This window comes from Hemibagrus wyckioides, linkage group LG12, assembly GCF_019097595.1.
Source record: "Hemibagrus wyckioides isolate EC202008001 linkage group LG12, SWU_Hwy_1.0, whole genome shotgun sequence".
NCBI classification, from domain to species: Eukaryota; Metazoa; Chordata; class Actinopteri; order Siluriformes; family Bagridae; genus Hemibagrus; species Hemibagrus wyckioides.
Window position 1 is genome coordinate 3481391 of NC_080721.1, and position 22453 is coordinate 3503843.

The following is a 22453-nucleotide window of genomic DNA, read 5'->3' on the forward strand; positions in this document are numbered from 1 at the left end:
CAAGTCAGTGATTCAGATCACTGCTGTTTAGGCCAGCAGAGAAGGCCTTGCTGACCCTGACGGCCCACCACTGATTAAATTGTGTTTAATTAATGAAAATGATTATGTTTATATAATATAACCGTCCATCCATGGTAAGTATGATGACTTTTTTGGAAATGCCATTCTTAAGTAACTAAACCACAGCTTCCGCTATCAGGAGATGTTTGAAATGTCTTTCAGGCTCTCTTTTAATGCATGTCAGCTTTAAAAAAACACAATATTAAATCATTTTACACTAATATGTCTAGATAAGACTAAGGAAGAAAGACAGGATCTAGTGAAAATCTGGCTTCTATAACTGGAATTAAATCTGCTCAATTTTCATGCAGTCTGGAGTTTCTAGACTCCGATTGGTACAAGAATGCCCACGCTGGTTCTAGCAGACAGGTATTGAGAAACTATGCAGATGAGGTACACCGGCATAAAGACTGAGAGTCACGTAAGGTTAAAATTAGCTTCAAGCAGTGTCTACAGACTTGGTGGAGATGGTTTAGGAAATGGTTTCTTTGCACACTTTGTCTCAAACTGGTTTCCTGAACATGACCGTGACCTTCCCACTTTTGAGAGATTCGGAGCATGAAATGACCGCTGCAGTCATCTCATCATGGAGCAGAATCTTTCTAACATCATGTAGAATCCATGCCATGAAGACCTGCACCTGGGAGAAAGTGGAGGAGTTCCTAATAAAGTGCTATCTTGCTCTTTAACCTCATGGTTTTGTTGAAACTGTACTCTCACTGCTGATATTTCTGAAGGGCTTTGATCACCAGAAGCGACAAAACATCAAGGAAGAAGAAAAGAAGAAGTAGTTTTATGTTCCCGCCCACCGCCTCCATTTTAACGGACAGCTTGAGCATCCTGTGGCTGAACGAGAGTGTGACGCCAGAGGGTTTTCCAGTGCAGGGCGTGATCATTTCATCCATTATTCATAAAAAATATTAAAAACCTGAAGAAAGGGAAGCAGTTGCACTGCAGCGTTACATCAGTTACATCAGCTCCTGTTGATTTCTTTATTTCTACATCATCATCATCATCAAGAGAAGAACCGGAGACCTGCATACACGGTATAATGGTGTTTAAATATCAGTACTCTGAATGATGTTTGTCCATTTAGTGGTCAGGTCTTTTGTGGGATATGACCATCACAGTCCTCTTTTCTGTGTATTTGCTTTTAATACGAAATTAAGGGTCACTCCTTTACCTGTTAATGTTCATATGGAGATCATTAGAGACATGTTAATGATGTTATATAGATATTTAAGTGTTTGTTTAGAGTGTTTATAACATTAGTGTTGTTTAGAGGGTTTATAACAGATTAGTGTTGTTTAGAGTGTTTATAACAGATTAGTGTTGGTTAGAGTGTTTATAACAGATTAGTATTGTTTAGAGTGTTTATAACAGATTAGTATTGTTTAGAGTGTTTATAACAGATTAGTGTTGTTTAGAGGGTTTATAACAGATTAGTGTTGTTTAGAGTGTTTATAACAGATTAGTGTTGTTTAGAGTGTTTATAACATTAGTGTTGTTTAGAGTGTTTATAACATTAGTGTTGTTTAGAGGGTTTATAACATTAGTGTTGTTTAGAGGGTTTATAACAGATTAGTGTTGTTTAGAGGGTTTATAACAGATTAGTGTTGTTTAGAGGGTTTATAACATTAGTGTTGTTTAGAGTGTTTATAACAGATTAGTGTTGTTTAGAGTGTTTATAACAGATTAGTGTTGTTTAGAGGGTTTATAACATTAGTGTTGTTTAGAGTGTTTATAACAGAGTAGTGTTGTTTAGAGTGTTTATAACAGATTAGTGTTGTTTAGAGTGTTTATAACAGATTAGTGTTGTTTAGAGGGTTTATAACAGATTAGTGTTGTTTAGAGGGTTTATAACAGATTAGTGTTGTTTAGAGGGTTTATAACATTAGTGTTGTTTAGAGTGTTTATAACAGAGTAGTGTTGTTTAGAGTGTTTATAACAGATTAGTGTTGTTTAGAGTGTTTATAACAGATTAGTGTTGTTTAGAGGGTTTATAACAGATTAGTGTTGTTTAGAGGGTTTATAACATTAGTGTTGTTTAGAGGGTTTATAACAGATTAGTGTTGTTTAGAGTGTTTATAACAGATTAGTGTTGTTTAGAGTGTTTATAACAGATTAGTGTTGTTTAGAGGGTTTATAACAGATTAGTGTTGTTTAGAGGGTTTATAACATTAGTGTTGTTTAGAGGGTTTATAACAGATTAGTGTTGTTTAGAGTGTTTATAACAGATTAGTGTTGTTTAGAGTGTTTATAATAGAGTAGTGTTGTTTAGAGTGTTTATAACAGATTAGTATTGTTTAGAGTGTTTATAACAGATTAGTGTTGTTTAGAGTGTTTATAACAGATTAGTGTTGTTTAGAGTGTTTATAATAGAGTAGTGTTGTTTAGAGTGTTTATAACAGATTAGTGTTGTTTAGAGGGTTTATAACAGATTAGTGTTGTTTAGAGGGTTTATAACAGATTAGTGTTGTTTAGAGTGTTTATAACAGATTAGTGTTGTTTAGAGGGTTTATAACAGATTAGTGTTGTTTAGAGTGTTTATAACAGATTAGTGTTGTTTAGAGGGTTTATAACAGATTAGTGTTGTTTAGAGTGTTTATAACAGATTAGTGTTGTTTAGAGGGTTTATAACAGATTAGTGTTGTTTAGAGGGTTTATAACAGATTAGTGTTGTTTAGAGTGTTTATAACAGATTAGTGTTGTTTAGAGGGTTTATAACAGAGTAGTGTTGTTTAGAGTGTTTATAACATTAGTATTATTTAGAGTGTTTATAACATTAGTATTGTTTAGAGTGTTTATAACAGAGTAGTGTTGTTTAGAGTGTTTATAACAGATTAGTGTTGTTTAGAGTGTTTATAACAGATTAGTATTGTTTAGAGTGTTTATAACAGATTAGTGTTGTTTAGAGTGTTTATAACAGATTAGTGTTGTTTAGAGGGTTTATAACAGATTAGTGTTGTTTAGAGTGTTTATAACAGATTAGTGTTGTTTAGAGGGTTTATAACAGATTAGTGTTGTTTAGAGTGTTTATAACAGATTAGTGTTGTTTAGAGGGTTTATAACAGATTAGTGTTGTTTAGAGTGTTTATAACAGATTAGTGTTGTTTAGAGGGTTTATAACAGATTAGTGTTGTTTAGAGTGTTTATAACATTAGTGTTGTTTAGAGTGTTTATAACAGAGTAGTGTTGTTTCGAGTGTTTATAACAGATTAGTGTTGTTTAGAGTGTTTATAACAGAGTAGTGTTGTTTAGAGTGTTTATAACAGATTAGTGTTGTTTAGAGTGTTTATAACAGATTAGTATTGTTTAGAGTGTTTATAACAGATTAGTGTTGTTTAGAGTGTTTATAACAGATTAGTGTTGTTTAGAGGGTTTATAACAGATTAGTGTTGTTCAGAGTGTTTATAACAGATTAGTGTTGTTTAGAGGGTTTATAACAGATTAGTGTTGTTTAGAGGGTTTATAACAGATTAGTGTTGTTTAGAGGGTTTATAACAGATTAGTGTTGTTTAGAGGGTTTATAACAGATTAGTGTTGTTTAGAGGGTTTATAACAGATTAGTGTTGTTTAGAGTGTTTATAACAGATTAGTGTTGTTTAGAGGGTTTATAACAGAGTAGTGTTGTTTAGAGTGTTTATAACATTAGTATTATTTAGAGTGTTTATAACATTAGTATTGTTTAGAGTGTTTATAACAGAGTAGTGTTGTTTAGAGTGTTTATAACAGATTAGTGTTGTTTAGAGTGTTTATAACAGATTAGTATTGTTTAGAGTGTTTATAACAGATTAGTATTGTTTAGAGTGTTTATAACAGATTAGTGTTGTTTAGAGTGTTTATAACAGATTAGTGTTGTTTAGAGGGTTTATAACAGAGTAGTGTTGTTTAGAGTGTTTATAACATTAGTATTATTTAGAGTGTTTATAACATTAGTATTGTTTAGAGTGTTTATAACAGAGTAGTGTTGTTTAGAGTGTTTATAACAGATTAGTGTTGTTTAGAGTGTTTATAACAGATTAGTGTTGTTTAGAGTGTTTATAACAGAGTAGTGTTGTTTAGAGTGTTTATAACAGATTAGTGTTGTTTAGAGTGTTTATAACAGATTAGTATTGTTTAGAGGGTTTATAACAGATTAATGTTGTTTAGAGGGTTTATAACAGATTAGTGTTGTTTAGAGTGTTTATAACAGATTAGTGTTGTTTAGAGTGTTTATAACAGAGTAACGCTGTAGTATTAGTGGAATTGAACATTTGTTGTCACTTAATTTTTCTAGGAAAGTTCTTGTTAGAAATCTCTCTCTTTTTCTGTATGTGTGTTACATGTGCTCTCTCTCTCTCTCTCTCTCTCTCTCTCTCTCTCTTTCTTTTCCTATAGTATGTAACTGCAGAAGTCACATTAGTACGTATATCTTCTGTATTTCAGGGTTTTTGGTTTTCCAGCTGAACGTAATGTAGAAAAAAATAGTTCATGAATACACCACGAACAAGCAGAAAACAGGATGTGTGTAAAAAACCTCATGACAAACTTAAACACTCTGTGTGTGTGTTAAGAGCAGATGTTGAAAGAGGTCACACATAACCTGGTTCACCAGACTGACCGAGATGGCACACTGATCGCTGTGTCCAGACTAAACGACTCAGAAAAACTGAAGCCACTTGCAATCGTGATGAAGTGTCCAGGAACGTGGCTGTGGCAGAAAACCAAATACAGACCCACAGACTTCACTCTCAATGACCTGCTGCAAGGAAAGTGTATTCAACCAGGTACAAGCACAAAGAACTACATCAGTGTATGAATATTTATGGTCAAAACTGTATACACACACACACATATACACCCGATAAGGCATAACATTATGACCACCTGCCTAATATAGTGTCGGTCCCCCTTTTCCTGCCAAAACAGCCCTGAACCATCGAGGCATGGACTCCACTAGATCCCTGAAGGTGTGCTGTGGTATCTGGCACCAAGATGTTAGCAGCAGATCCTTTAAGTTCTGTAAGTTGTGAGGTGCAGTCTCCATAGATTGGACTTGTTTGTCCAGCACATCCCACAGATGCTGGATTGGATTGAGATCTGAGGAATTTGAAGGCGGAGTCAACAAAACAACTCAAACTGGTTGTTGTGGTCATCAAACCATTCCTGAACCATTTCTGCTTTGTGGCACAGTGCATTATCCTGCTGAAAGAGGCCACAGCCATTAGGGAATACCGTTTCCATGAAAGGGTGTAACATGGTCTGTAACAATGCTTAGGTAGGTGGTACATGTCAAAGTAACATCCACATGGATGGCAGGACCCAAGGTTTCCCAGCAGAACATTGACCAGAGCATGACACTGCCTCTGCCGGCTCGCCTTCTTCCCATAGTGCATCCTGGTGCCTTGTGTTCCCCAGGTAAGAGATGAACACACACGTGATGTAAAAGAAAACGTGATTCATCAGACTAGGCCACTTTCTTCCATTGCTCCTTGGTCCAGTTCTGATGCTCTCATACCCATTGTTGGTGCTTTCGGCGGTGCACAGGGGTAAGCATGGGCACCCTGACCGGTCTGCGGCTATCCGGCCCCATACGCAACAAAGGCAGTGCACTACAGCGGCAGTACTGGAGCTTGAACCCCAACCTTCTGATTGACAACCCAGAGCCTTCACCACTTGAGCTACCACAACCCCTGAAATCTGCTGCTGAAAAGAAATTCGTGTGGAATGAATAAACCAACTACAGATCAGGAATTAGGCATCGATTCATTTTTCATTGAATATTTTAGATATAAAGACTGATTTCACTATAAAGACTGAAGAGTATTTTTCTGCATGTGTCTGTGCTGTGTTTCAGTGCTAGAGGAGAAGGTGTTTCTGAATAAATATGAAGAGATGCAGAAAGGCAATGTAACTGGATCTGGGGAGGTAGATATGCCAGGAGTCAGCATAAAAGCCCAGGGGCACGGGGCATCCAAGACTTTATCCTCTCTCGGGACACTTCATAAAGAAAAACTGATAATGCCACAGTTTCTAAAAGACTCCAAGTACAAGTAAGTACAGTTTTTATTCAGTATTCATACAATTCACATGGGGTTAAAATGCACAATAGTGACGACAAGAGCAACATGTGGAGGAGAAAATGACTGCCCAAAACATACCACCTCATCTGTAAAGTGGACCTGTACGGCTACTAGTGGCTATTCACTGATGACCCAGAGTGAATTCTGAGGAGTTTAAGAACATCTTCTCAGCTCAAGTTCAGAAAAATGCCTCTAAACTCATTCTACCTACAAGAAGATACTGCCAAAGCCAACAAAGGCATTTTTTTAACAGTTAAACACTATAGTGGGTCTGAATCTGAGTCTGATCTGAATCCTGTTGATCATGGCTTGAAAATGCTTAAGAAAAAAGCCTGAGAGCATTATTTTCTGAGCACACACACCTTGGGGAGGATGTGGGATGAGGACTGGAGGTGAAGTGAAGAACTGAAATTGTGCCATTGTTGTTCAGTTGCATTGATAGTGAAACACACACACACACACAAACACGCACATACATGCGCACACACACACACACGCACGCACATACACGTGCGCACACACACACACATACACACACACACACACACGTGTCATTAGAGAGGAAACATCTCCCTGATTGGATGTTCAGTGTGTAATGTGGTTTGTTTGGGTTTTACAGGAAAGTGGACCTTCAGCACAATCTTATTACACAGCTTCAAGGCAAAAATCAAATCTTCACTGTAGTGAAAGAGCGGATCTTCACCACACGTGGCTGCACCATTAACTTCAGTCAACTGAAAGCAGGCAGTGGCAGCGCCTTCCTTAAACTTTTCAGTGTATCCATGGTACTGTTCTTTCTGTTACTTCAGTATACTACTATATACTACACAATACTATACTATACAATACCATACCATACCACACCAATAGTACTATCCCGTACTATACTGTACCGCACTATATATAGACTTCACTATACTATACCATACCATACTATACTATACTACACTATACTATCCCATGCTATACTATACTATCCTATCCTATACCATACTGTAATATACTATACTATCCCATACTATACTATACTATACTATACTATACTATACTATACTATACTATACTGTACTATACTATACTATACTATACTATACTATACTATACTATACTATACCGTACCGTACTATACTATACTATACTATACTATACTATACTATACTATACTATACTATACTATACTATACTATACTATACCATACCATACTATACTATACTACACTATACTATACCATGCTATACTATACTATACTACTACCATACTATACTATACTATACTATACTATACCATGCTATACTATACTATACTATACTATACTATACCATACTATACTATACTATACTATACTATACTATACTATACTATACTATACTATACTATACCATACTATACTATACTACACTATACTATCCCATGCTATACTATACTATCCTATCCTATACCATACTGTAATATACTATACTATACTATACTATACTATACTATACTATACTATACTATACTATACTATACTATACCATACTGTACTATACTATACTATACTATACTATACCACACCAATAGTACTATCCCGTACTATACTATACTATGCTATACTATACTATCCCATACTATCCCATACTATACTATCCCATACTATCCCATACTATACTATACTATACAACACTATACTATACCATACCACACCAATAGTACTATCCCGTACTATACTATACTATCCCATACTATACTATACTATACTATACTATACTATACTATACTATACTATACTATACTATACTATACTATCCCATACTATACTATACTATACTATACTATACTATACTATACTATACTGTACTGTACTATATATACACTTCACTATACCATACTATCCCATACTATATTATACTATACTGTATTGTACCATACTGTACTACACTATACCATGCCATTCCATATTATCCCACACTATACTTACTGTACTATATATACACTTCTCTATACTGTACTGTACTGTGCTATACTATACTATATGTGTGTATTGTATAAGTACATAAACTGGACATACAGCAGGTAAAATAAGTGTTGAACTCGTCAACATTTCTAAAGGTGCTACTGACATGAAATTTTCACCAGATGTTGGTAACAACCCATGCAATCCACACATGCAAACCAGAGATGTCCATAAATCCAGTGATGTGTAATAATGTGAAATGACACAAGGGGAAAAAGTATTGAACACATGAAGAAATGGAGGTGCAAAAAGGCATAGACAGTACAGACACCAGCTGAAATCAATCACTTAGAAAGCAATCCTGCCCCTGGTCTGTGTAATTAATATCAGCTGGTTCAGTTCCAACTGATGACCAATAAAACGATGTCTCATTACCAAGGTGTCACAAGCAAAGAGCTCTTTCAACCTTATTGTTGCAAAGCATACTGATGGCGTTAGTCACAGAAGGATTTCAAAACGTCTGAATGTTATAAGATCATAACATAATTTCACCATAAACCGGCCACGAAGACATTAAGTCATGCACTCAACTGTCATGGCCTGTATGCACACTCACCACGTGTGCCAATCACCTGACTTGAAACTGGATTGAAAATCTGTGGAAAGAACTAAAGATCAGAGTTGATAGAAGATTCAAAGAGTGTTTGTGTGGAAGAATGGGCCAAAATCACACCTGAGCAATACATGCAACTAGCTTCTCACATCTGGTGAAAATTTCATGTCAACAGCACCTTTAGCAAATAATGGTGATGCCTTTGTCAAACGTTGTGTATATACTGGAGCTGAAATTGCAGAAGGGAGGTTAAATAAGGGAAGTGCAGACAGGGGGTTGTATAATGAAACTGGCCAATATGGTGTTGGAGGTTTCACATACACGACCAGTCAAAAGTTTTAGAACACCCCAATTTTTCCAGTTATTTATTGCAATTCAAGTCGTTCAAGTCCAATGAATAGCTTGAAATGGTACAAAGGTAAGTGGTCAACTGCCAGAGGTTTAAAAAAAAAAGGTAAGGTTACCCAAAACTGAAAAATAATGTACATTTCAGAATTATAAAAAAGGCCTTTTTCAGGGAATTCAAAATGGGTTAAAAAATTAAAGCTGTTCTGCAGCAATGGAGGTTGATCAAGCCTTGAAAGCTGGTGCTACTAATTCCTACAGGTGTTCCAACTTTTCTGGATTACTTACAACCCCCTCTGTCTGCATAAAAGCAGTGTTGGAACACACTGTGGTACCATACCCTCGTGAGCATCAGTTGAACAGTATTGTACTGCAGAAAGTAGCGTGTTGCTACAAAAATGCAGAGAAAAAGGCAATTAACAATGGAAGAGAGACAGACCATCATAACACTTAAAAATATAGGTCTTTCCTACAGAGAAATTGTAAAGAAAGTCAAGGTGTCAGTGAGTACAGTTTCCTTCACCATCAAAAGGCACTCAGAAACTGGGGCAAACTCTGACAGGAAGAGGTCTGGCAGACCCAAAGCCACAACTGAATCAGAGGACAAGTTTACAAGTTTACAAGTTCTGAGAGTTAACAGCTTGTGTGATAGGCAGCTCACAGGACAGCAGCTTCAAGCACAGCTTAATAGTGGTTATAGTAAGCAAGTCTCAGTTTCAACTGTGAAGAGAAGACTTCGAGCTGCAGGTTTGACAGGATGAGTTGCAGCAAGAAAGCCATTACTAAGACGTCAGAATAAGACAAAGAGGCTTGGGCCTGGGCCATGAAACACCGCCATTGGACTACTGAAGACTGGAAGAAGGTATTATGGACTGATGAATCAAAATTTGAAATCTTCGGTTCATCACACAGGATCTTTGTACGCCTTTGAGTAGGCGAAAAGATGGTTCCACAGTATGTGGCATCAACTGTCAAACATGGAGGAGGAAGTGTGATGGTCTGGGGCTGTTTTGCTGTATCCAGGGTCAGTAACTTGTACAGAATGAGAGGCACCCTGAACCAAAACGGCTAACACAGCATTCTGCAGCGCCATGCAATACCCTCTGGTATGCGACTAATTGGTCATGTGTTCATCCTACAGCAAGATAATGACCCAAAACATAAATCCAAGGTATGCCAGAACTACCTCAGGAAAAAAGAACAAGATGGTAAGCTTGAAAACATGGAGTGGCCAGCACAGTCTCCAGACTTAAACCCCATCGAGCTGGTTTGGGATGAACTGGAGAGAGGGAAAGCAAAGCAACCTACAAGTGCCACACATTTATGGGAACTTCTGCAACAGATTTGGAAAGAACTTTCTGAAGAATATTTGATTTCTGTTGTAGAAAGAATGGCACGAGTGTGTTCAGCTTTTATATCTGCCAAGGTGGCTACTCTGATGAGTCAAAAGTTTAGAATACATTTTGGTCTATAAATTGATTCCATGATTTCTTTTTTAACTCCAATTGCTTATTTGTACTATGCTTTCATTTCAGAGTGCAATGAGACATTAAACTGAATAATTTTCAATAAAAAACTGGAAAAATTGGGGTGTTCTAAAACTTTTGACCGGTAGTGTATATCTGTGTAGCCTTGTGGCTACTATATCTCCACTGATTTCACTTTCTACATGTATGTGAAGATGAAATTAGCCGAGCGATAGCGCAACATGAACTGAATGTGTCTGTGAACACTGTATGACTGTATGCAGGTTCGACTGAATGAGAGCGTTTGTCTACAGAAGAGCAGGGACGTGGCCATCGAGATCCCTGCATGCACCGTGTTGGCCTACAGTGTCAGCGAACTGAACATAAAGAGTGATGGTCACTATGGTGAGTGTTGTGTGTATTATTATTTAAATTATTATTATTTTATAGAGTGTATGACTATGATGGGACGATTTGTGGGTGTGTTTTGTGTGTTTAGAGGTGGTTGTGAGGCCTAATGGGGTGGAGGCGGATGACAGCAGCGTCACTCAGTGTTCAGATCACGAGACGATAGAACTGGACGGCTTGTGGGCAATGACCCCAACGGTGGAGAGCTCTTCACTGAACGTCTTGAATGAAGGTAAATATGAGTCAGGTTGCCACTTTATTTTATTCGTGAACCACTTTGATGTGTGAGAACTGTGGAGAAATCATTCTGCTCTGTCTTGAAGCATTAAGAGGTCCTTTCACTGGAACCAAGGGGCCGAGCCCAAACTCCTGATAAACTTCCTGAAGGGGTGTCCCAATACTTTTGGCAATAGAGTGTATATGCAGTTCATGGAACAACAGATAGTTGTGAAATGTACCAAACAAATTTCAATTTCATTCAGTGATGCTTTGTATGTGTGTGTGTGTGTGTGTGTGTTGCAGACCTGGCAAGTGTAAAGGCGACATTATGCGAATTGGCACATCTGACTCCTGAAACTCGTTTCTCTTTATTAAACCTCTTCCAAGAGATTCTCCCAGACCAGACACTTCTATCCTCTCTAGAGAACAAGCTGGACAACATATGTGATGAATCTATGTATGATTATTTGCCTGACACATCCAGTGACGTCACTGACACATTTCTGGACTTGCTGCTGTGCGATATGGACACAGGGGACCTGCAGTCAGATGGATGTCAGGGTCAGGGTGCACCAGCTTGTTGGCAAGCAGGTGAATACACATGAGCTGTTTACGACAGATAATTAATAAATAACAAATGGCTTCTATTGTAAAAGTTACTGATCAATTTTCACCGGTTTAGCGAACTCTAACCATCATGGATCATCTGTAAACTTAACCGATCAGAGGCGGTTAATCCTGACCGCTATGCACATGCTGATCAGTGCTGCTGGAGGTGAGAGAGATCGAATGGTCACTACACACTGATTATCTTATACTTCAGAAGATCTCATTTTGGGTGATTATTTGTTTCAGAACTGACTGAATACAGCCTCAGCTTGCTGAAAACCTGCTCTCCAGAAACAATTACCGGGCTAAACGATTTAGTAAGTGTGTTTTATTTCCCTCCTGCCTTTTATTTACACTGAAAATTGTTCTTCTCGGCTAATCAATCTACACTCTGTCTCGTTTGTCAGCTAACTCACCTGACACACACTTCCCAGCAAGTCCCCTTCTCTGAGCTTCCTTTTCTCCTGAGGAACGGTGAGGTGCCTGAGGAGGTGGAGCACCTGTTCAACTCCTCCAACATAACACTGAAGATAGACAACAGAGAGCTGCATGCGGAGATAGGAAGTGGCAGTAAAGTGCTTCCCCTGGTACTGTGTGTGGTCATCCATGGCCTCGCGTGCTTGAACGAGATGTGCGAAATCGATGTAGAAAACTGAATTTCAGCTTTTCAGTGACAGACATCTGTATCATGAGGTGAAGAGTCCTTTTCTTTTTGTTTTAAATTTGATTAGAATGAGAGGAGAGTTTTTATACACAAAAGAATCTGACACTTATATGAGCTCTAAATCATTTTTTTTTAACCCAGATCTATTTAAAAAATGATGCAATATTTATTTAGCTTCTTCTTAATGAGTAAATATTTTAGTACACTGCTTTAGATATAAAAAAACAAGCTGACATGGAGTAAAAAAAAATTAGCTGTAAATGTTTGACCTTGATGTTTTTAATACATTAACTCTTCACAGTCTAATTCACTGTAAATATACACTATATTGACGAATGTTTTGGGACGTCTGCCTTTACATGCACATGAATGTAATATGGAGTTGACCCCGCCCCTTTGCAGCTATAACAGCTTCAACTCTTCTGGGAAGGCTTTCCACAAGGTTTAGGAGTGTGTTGATGGGAATTTTTGACCATTCTTCTAGAAGAAGCGTATTTGTGAGGTCAGGCACTGATGTTGGCTCACAGTCTCTGCTGTAATTCATCCCAAAGGTGTTCTATGGGGTTGACTCTCTTATCCATGTCTTTATGGACCTTGCTTTGTGCACTGGTGTGCGGTCATGTTGGAACAGGAAGGGGTCATCCCCAAACTGTTCCCACAATGCATGAAATGCATGAAATTGTCCAAAATGTCTTGAAGCATTAAGAGTTCCTTTCACTTGAACTAAGGGGCCGAGTCCAACCCCTGAAAAACAACCCCTGGATTCAATGATTTGGATGGGTGTCCCAAAACTTTTGGCAATATTGTGTATGTTATTTATACATTTTAATGACATCTCAGTTGCATCATTGTGTTTGTTTTGATGACTGAAAGCTATTTTGAAGATGAATTGTATAATAAAGGCAGATTTTTTTTTTATTATTCACAATTTTTGCACTTAATTGTATCTTCAAGATTACTCTACACACACTCTAAACACACTCTACACACTCTGATTGCTCTGTTTATGAATATAGCAAAGATTTTAATAGAGAAAACCATTTACAGTATCAAATTAGTTATAAAATATTCTTTATATTTATTGCTTCCCATGTAAGAGGTCAAGTAGTGATAACTTAAACTGCATAGGGGGCAGGAAGGGAGTGTGTGTGTGTGTGTGTGAGAGAGAGAGAGAGAGAGAGAGAGAGACAGAGAGAGAGAGAGAGAGAGAGAGAGAGGTGGTTATTATGACATGGCACACGCAATAATGTGGAAGTAAAATTTCTGGAGGTCAGAGTCAAAATGACATGAAAAAGATCACAAAGAACAACACGCAACAAAAGTCTTCACTAAAATGATTACACAAACAGGAAATGATGTAATTAAGAGTAAGTTCCAAAAACAATCAGATCACAGAAGGTTCTGGAGAAACCACAAGCAACAAAAGCTGGACAATATGGAACTCTTTCCCATCAGAATTTCTTGAAACGTTATTCTAGTGTGGAAGTCCATCAGAACTCCAGCTTCCCTTTGTGTAGAAGGAGGTTGTTATTGTGTCCACCACAGTCCATATCACAGCTCACACACTCCATATCACAGCTCACACACTCCATATCACAGCTCACACACTCCATATCACAGCTCACACACTCCATATCACAGCTCACACTGTCCATATCACAGCTCACACACTCCATATCACAGCTCACACTGTCCATATCACAGCTCACACACTCCATATCACAGCTCACACACTCCATATCACAGCTCACACACTCCATATCACAGCTCACACTGTCCATATCACAGCTCACACTGTCCATATCACAGCTCACACACTCCATATCACAGCTCACACTGTCCATATCACAGCTCACACTGTCCATATCACAGTTCACACTGTCCATATCACAGCTCACACACTCCATATCACAGCTCACACTGTCCATATCACAGTTCACACTGTCCATATCACAGCTCACACACTCCATATCACAGCTCACACACTCCATATCACAGCTCACACACTCCATATCACAGCTCACACACTCCATATCACAGCTCACACACTCCATATCACAGCTCACACTGTCCATATCACAGCTCACACTGTCCATATCACAGCTCACACACTCCATATCACAGCTCACACACTCCATATCACAGCTCACACACTCCATATCACAGCTCACACTGTCCATATCACAGCTCACACTGTCCATATCACAGCTCACACACTCCATATCACAGCTCACACTGTCCATATCACAGCTCACACTGTCCATATCACAGTTCACACTGTCCATATCACAGCTCACACACTCCATATCACAGCTCACACTGTCCATATCACAGTTCACACTGTCCATATCACAGCTCACACACTCCATATCACAGCTCACACACTCCATATCACAGCTCACACACTCCATATCACAGCTCACACACTCCATATCACAGCTCACACACTCCATATCACAGCTCACACTGTCCATATCACAGCTCACACTGTCCATATCACAGCTCACACACTCCATATCACAGCTCACACACTCCATATCACAGCTCACACACTCCATATCACAGCTCACACTGTCCATATCACAGCTCACACTGTCCATATCACAGCTCACACACTCCATATCACAGCTCACACACTCCATATCACAGCTCACACACTCCATGTCACAGCTCACACACTCCATATCACAGCTCACACACTCCATATCACAGCTCACACACTTCATATCACAGCTCACACACTTCATATCACAGCTCACACACTCCATATCACAGCTCACACACTCCATATCACAGCTCACACTGTCCATATCACAGCTCACACACTCCATATCACAGCTCACACACTCCATATCACAGCTCACACACTCCATATCACAGCTCACACTGTCCATATCACAGCTCACACACTCCATATCACAGCTCACACACTTCATATCACAGCTCACACACTCCATATCACAGCTCACACACTCCATATCACAGTTCACACTGTCCATATCACAGCTCACACACTCCATATCACAGCTCACACTGTCCATATCACAGCTCACACTGTCCATATCACAGCTCACACTGTCCATATCACAGCTCACACACTCCATATCACAGTTCACACTGTCCATATCACAGCTCACACTGTCCATATCACAGCTCACACACTCCATATCACAGCTCACACACTCCATATCACAGCTCACACACTACATAACACAGCTCACACTGTCCATATCACAGCTCACACTGTCCATATCACAGCTCACACACTCCATATCACAGCTCACACACTTCATATCACAGCTCACACACTCCATATCACAGCTCACACACTTCATATCATAGCTCACACACTCCATATCACAGCTCACACACTCCATATCACAGCTCACACTGTCCATATCACAGCTCACAATGTCCATATCACAGCTCACACACTCCGTATCACAGTTCACACTGTCCATATCACAGCTCACACTGTCCATATCACAGCTCACACACTCCATATCACAGCTCACACACTCCATATCACAGCTCACACACTACATAACACAGCTCACACTGTCCATATCACAGCTCACACACTTCATATCACAGCTCACACACTCCATATCACAGCTCTCACACTCCGTATCACAGTTCACACTGTCCATATCACAGCTCACACTGTCCATATCACAGCTCACACACGCCATATCACAGCTCACACACTCCATATCACAGCTCACACTGTCCATATCACAGCTCACACACTCCATATCACAGCTCACACACTCCATATCACAGCTCACACACTCCATATCACAGCTCACACACTCCATATCACAGCTCACACTGTCCATATCACAGCTCACACACTCCATATCACAGCTCACACACTCCATATCACAGCTCACACACTCCGTATCACAGTTCACACTGTCCATATCACAGCTCACACTGTCCATATCACAGCTCACACACTCCATATCACAGCTCACACACTCCATATCACAGCTCACACACTCCATATCACAGCTCACACTGTCCATATCACAGCTCACACACTCCGTATCACAGTTCACACTGTCCATATCACAGCTCACACTGTCCATATCACAGCTCACACACTCCATATCACAGCTCACACACTTCATATCACAGCTCACACACTCCATATCACAGCTCACACACTCCATATCACAGCTCACACACTTCATATCACAGCTCACACTGTCCATATCACAGTTCACACGCTCCATATCACAGCTCACACATTCCATATCACAGCTCACACTGTCCATATCACAGCTCACACACTCCATATCACAGCTCACACACTTCATATCACAGCTCACACACTCCATATCACAGCTCACACACCCCATATAACAGCTCACACACTCCATATCACAGCTCACACTGTCCATATCACAGGTCACACTGTCCATATCACAGCTCACACACTCCATATCACAGCTCACACAATCCATATCACAGCTCACACACTCCATATCACAGCTCACACACTCCATATCACAGCTCACACACTGCATATCACAGCTCACACTGTCCATATCACAGCTCACACACTCCATATCACAGCTCACACTGTCCATATCACAGCTCACACACTCCATATCACAGCTCACACACTTCATATCACAGCTCACACACTCCATATCACAGCTCACACACTCCATATCACAGCTCACACACTCCATATCACAACTCACACACTTCATATCACAGCTCACACACTTCATATCACAGCTCACACACTTCATATCACAGCTCACACACTCCATATCACAGCTCACACACTTCATATCACAGCTCACACACTCCATATCACAGCTCACACACTTCATATTATAGCTCACATACTCCATATCACAGCTCACACACTCCATATCACAGCTCACACACTCCATATCACAGCTCACACTGTCCATATCACAGCTAACACACTCCATATCACAGCTCACACACTCCATATCACAGCTCACACTGTCCATATCACAGCTCACACACTCCATATCACAGCTCACACACTCCATATCACAGCTCACACACTCCATATCACAGTTCACACTGTCCATTTCACAGCTCACACACTCCATATCACAGCTCACACACTCCATATCACAGCTCACACTGTCCATATCACAGCTCACACTGTCCATATCACAGCTCACACTGTCCATATCACAGCTCACACACTCCATATCACAGCTCACACACTCCATATCACAGCTCACACACTCCATATCACAGCTCACACTGTCCATATCACAGCTCACACTGTCCATATCACAGCTCACACACTCCATATCACAGCTCACACACTCCATATCACAGCTCACACACTCAATATCACAGCTCACACTGTCCATATCACAGCTCACACACTCCATATCACAGCTTACACTGTCCATATCACAGCTCACACACTCCATATCACAGCTCACACTGTCCATATCACAGCTCACACTGTCCATATCACAGCTCACACTGTCCATATCACAGCTCAAACTGTCCATATAACAGCTCACACACTCCGTGTCACAGCTCACACTGTCCATATCACAGCTCACACACTCCATATCACAGCTCACACACTCCATATCACAGCTCACACTGTCCATATCACAGCTCACACTGTCCATATCACAGCTCACACTGTCCATATCACAGCTCACACACTACATATCACAGCTCACACACTCCATATCACAGCTCACACACTCCATATCACAGCTCACACACTCCATATCACAGCTCACACTGTCCATATCACAGCTCACACTGTCCATATCACAGCTCACACACTCCGTATCACAGTTCACACTGTCCATATCACAGCTCACACTGTCCATATCACAGCTCACACACTCCATATCACAGCTCACACACTCCATATCACAGCTCACACACTACATAACACAGCTCACACTGTCCATATCACAGCTCACACACTTCATATCACAGCTCACACACTCCATATCACAGCTCACACACTTATATCACAGCTCACACTGTCCATATCACAGCTCACACACTCCATATCACAGCTCACACACTTCATATCACAGCTCACACTGTCCATATCACAGATCACACACTCCATATCACAGCTCACACACTCCATATCACAGCTCACACACTCCATATCACAGCTCACACTGTCCATATCACAGCTCACACACTCTATATCACAGCTTACACTGTCCATATCACAGCTCACACACTCCATATCACAGCTCACACTGTCCATATAACAGCTCACACACTCCGTATCACAGCTCACACTGTCCATATCACAGCTCACACACTCCATATCACAGCTCACACACTCCATATCACAGCTCACACACTCCATATCACAGCTCACACTGTCCATATCACAGCTCACACTGTCCATATCACAGCTCACACTGTCCATATCACAGCTCACACACTACATATCACAGCTCACACACTCCATATCACAGCTCACACACTCCATATCACAGCTCACACTGTCCATATCACAGCTCACACTGTCCATATCACAGCTCACACTGTCCATATCACAGCTCACACACTACATATCACAGCTCACACACTCCATATCACAGCTCACACACTCCATATCACAGCTCACACTGTCCATATCACAGCTCACACTGTCCATATCACAGCTCACACTGTCCATATCACAGCTCACACACTCCATATCACAGCTCACACACTACATAACACAGCTCACACTGTCCATATCACAGCTCACACACTTCATATCACAGCTCACACACTCCATATCACAGCTCACACACTTCATATCACAGCTCACACTGTCCATATCACAGCTCACACACTCCATATCACAGCTCACACACTCCATATCACAGCTCACACACTTCATATCACAGCTCACACTGTCCATATCACAGTTCACACGCTCCATATCACAGCTCACACTGTCCATATCACAGCTCACACTGTCCATATCACAGCTCACACACTCCATATCACAGCTCACACACTCCATATCACAGCTCACACACTTCATATCACAGCTCACACTGTCCATATCACAGCTCACACTGTCCATATCACAGTTCACACACTCCATATCACAGCTCACACTGTCCATATCACAGTTCACACGCTCCATATCACAGCTCACACTGTCCATATCACAGCTCACACTGTCCATATCACAGCTCACACACTCCATATCACAGCTCACACACTCCATATCACAGCTCACACTGTCCATATCACAGCTCACACTGTCCATATCACAGCTCACACACTCCATATCACAGCTCACACACTCCATATCACAGCTCACACTGTCCATTTCACAGCTCACACTCTCCATATCACAGCTCACACTGTCCATATCACAGTTCACACTGTCCATATCACAGCTCACACACTCCATATCACAGCTCACACACTCCATATCACAGCTCACACACTCCATATCACAGCTCACACACTCCGTATCACAGCTCACACACTCCATATCACAGCTCACACACTCCATATCACAGCTCACACACTTCATATCACAGCTCACACTGTCCATATCACAGCTCACACTGTCCATATCACAGCTCACACACTACATATCACAGCTCACACACTCCATATCACAGCTCACACACTCCATATCACAGCTCACACTGTCCATATCACAGCTCACACTGTCCATATCACAGCTCACACTGTCCATATCACAGCTCACACACTACATATCACAGCTCACACACTACATATCACAGCTCACACACTCCATATCACAGCTCACACACTCCATATCACAGCTCACACTGTCCATATCACAGCTCACACACTCCATATCACAGCTCACACACTCCATATCACAGCTCACACACTACATAACACAGCTCACACTGTCCATATCACAGCTCACACACTCCATATCACAGCTCACACACTTCATATCACAGCTCACACTGTCCATATCACAGCTCACACACTCCATATCACAGCTCACACACTCCATATCACAGCTCACACACTTCATATCACAGCTCACACTGTCCATATCACAGTTCACACGCTCCATATCACAGCTCACACTGTCCATATCACAGCTCACACTGTCCATATCACAGCTCACACACTCCATATCACAGCTCACACACTCCATATCACAGCTCACACACTTCATATCACAGCTCACACTGTCCATATCACAGCTCACACTGTCCATATCACAGTTCACACACTCCATATCACAGCTCACACTGTCCATATCACAGTTCACACGCTCCATATCACAGCTCACACTGTCCATATCACAGCTCACACTGTCCATATCACAGCTCACACACTCCATATCACAGCTCACACACTCCATATCACAGCTCACACTGTCCATATCACAGCTCACACTGTCCATATCACAGCTCACACTCTCCATATCACAGCTCACACTGTCCATATCACAGTTCACACTGTCCATATCACAGCTCACACACTCCATATCACAGCTCACACACTCCATATCACAGCTCACACACTCCATATCACAGCTCACACACTCCATATCACAGCTCACACTGTCCATATCACAGCTCACACACTCCATATCACAGCTCACACACTCCATATCACAGCTCACACACTTCATATCACAGCTCACACTGTCCATATCACAGCTCACACTGTCCATATCACAGCTCACACACTCCATATCACAGCTCACACACTCCATATCACAGCTCACACACTACAAAACACAGCTCACACTGTCCATATCACAGCTCACACACTCCATATCACAGCTCACAAACTTCATATCACAGCTCACACTGTCCATATCACAGCTCACAAACTTCATATCACAGCTCACACACTCCATATCACAGCTCACACACTCCATATCACAGCTCACACACTCCATATCACAGCTCACACACTCCATATCACAGCTCACACACTTCATATCACAGCTCACACTGTCCATATCACAGCTCACACTGTCCATATCACAGCTCACACACTACATATCACAGCTCACACACTCCATATCACAGCTCACACACTCCATATCACAGCTCACACTGTCCATATCACAGCTCACACTGTCCATATCACAGCTCACACTGTCCATATCACAGCTCACACACTACATATCACAGCTCACACACTACATATCACAGCTCACACACTCCATATCACAGCTCACACACTCCATATCACAGCTCACACTGTCCATATCACAGCTCACACACTCCATATCACAGCTCACACACTCCATATCACAGCTCACACACTACATAACACAGCTCACACTGTCCATATCACAGCTCACACACTCCATATCACAGCTCACACACTTCATATCACAGCTCACACTGTCCATATCACAGCTCACACACTCCATATCACAGCTCACACACTCCATATCACAGCTCACACACTTCATATCACAGCTCACACTGTCCATATCACAGTTCACACGCTCCATATCACAGCTCACACTGTCCATATCACAGCTCACACTGTCCATATCACAGCTCACACACTCCATATCACAGCTCACACACTCCATATCACAGCTCACACACTTCATATCACAGCTCACACTGTCCATATCACAGCTCACACTGTCCATATCACAGTTCACACACTCCATATCACAGCTCACACTGTCCATATCACAGTTCACACGCTCCATATCACAGCTCACACTGTCCATATCACAGCTCACACTGTCCATATCACAGCTCACACACTCCATATCACAGCTCACACACTCCATATCACAGCTCACACTGTCCATATCACAGCTCACACTGTCCATATCACAGCTCACACTCTCCATATCACAGCTCACACTGTCCATATCACAGTTCACACTGTCCATATCACAGCTCACACACTCCATATCACAGCTCACACACTCCATATCACAGCTCACACACTCCATATCACAGCTCACACACTCCATATCACAGCTCACACTGTCCATATCACAGCTCACACACTCCATATCACAGCTCACACACTCCATATCACAGCTCACACACTTCATATCACAGCTCACACTGTCCATATCACAGCTCACACTG

The 22453-nt window shown here is 40.9% G+C and overlaps 1 protein-coding gene across 3 annotated transcripts; it reads left to right on the top strand.

Annotated features, from left to right (window-relative positions):
- The first annotated feature begins 920 nt into the window (after positions 1 to 920).
- gsdmea (gasdermin Ea) lies at positions 921 to 13301 on the top strand. Of its 3 annotated transcripts, XM_058404316.1 has the most exons (11): positions 921 to 1106; positions 4441 to 4464; positions 4622 to 4829; positions 5900 to 6095; positions 6745 to 6910; positions 10768 to 10888; positions 10983 to 11123; positions 11414 to 11701; positions 11793 to 11885; positions 11966 to 12036; positions 12127 to 13301. In XM_058404316.1, the coding sequence occupies exons 3-11, from the start codon at positions 4622 to 4624 to the stop codon at positions 12373 to 12375; spliced, it is 1533 nt and encodes a 510-aa protein (XP_058260299.1). In that variant the 5' UTR covers positions 921 to 1106; positions 4441 to 4464; the 3' UTR covers positions 12376 to 13301. The 3 variants fall into 3 exon arrangements, with proteins under 3 accessions (XP_058260299.1, XP_058260298.1, XP_058260300.1); XM_058404315.1 differs by lacking the exon at positions 4441 to 4464 and having other exon boundaries at positions 922 to 1106; XM_058404317.1 differs by lacking the exons at positions 4441 to 4464; positions 4622 to 4829 and having other exon boundaries at positions 922 to 1106.
- Positions 13302 to 22453: the final 9152 nt, after the last annotated feature.

Coding starts and splice junctions, on each gene's coding strand:
- gsdmea (XM_058404316.1), top strand. CDS start 4,622: ATGTTGAAAGAGGTCACACATAACCTGGTTCACCAGACTGACCGAGAT. Junction 11,124..11,413: donor ACTGAACGTCTTGAATGAAG/GTAAATATGAGT, acceptor TGTGTGTTGCAG/ACCTGGCAAGTGTAAAGGCG. Junction 11,886..11,965: donor GCTGATCAGTGCTGCTGGAG/GTGAGAGAGATC, acceptor TATTTGTTTCAG/AACTGACTGAATACAGCCTC.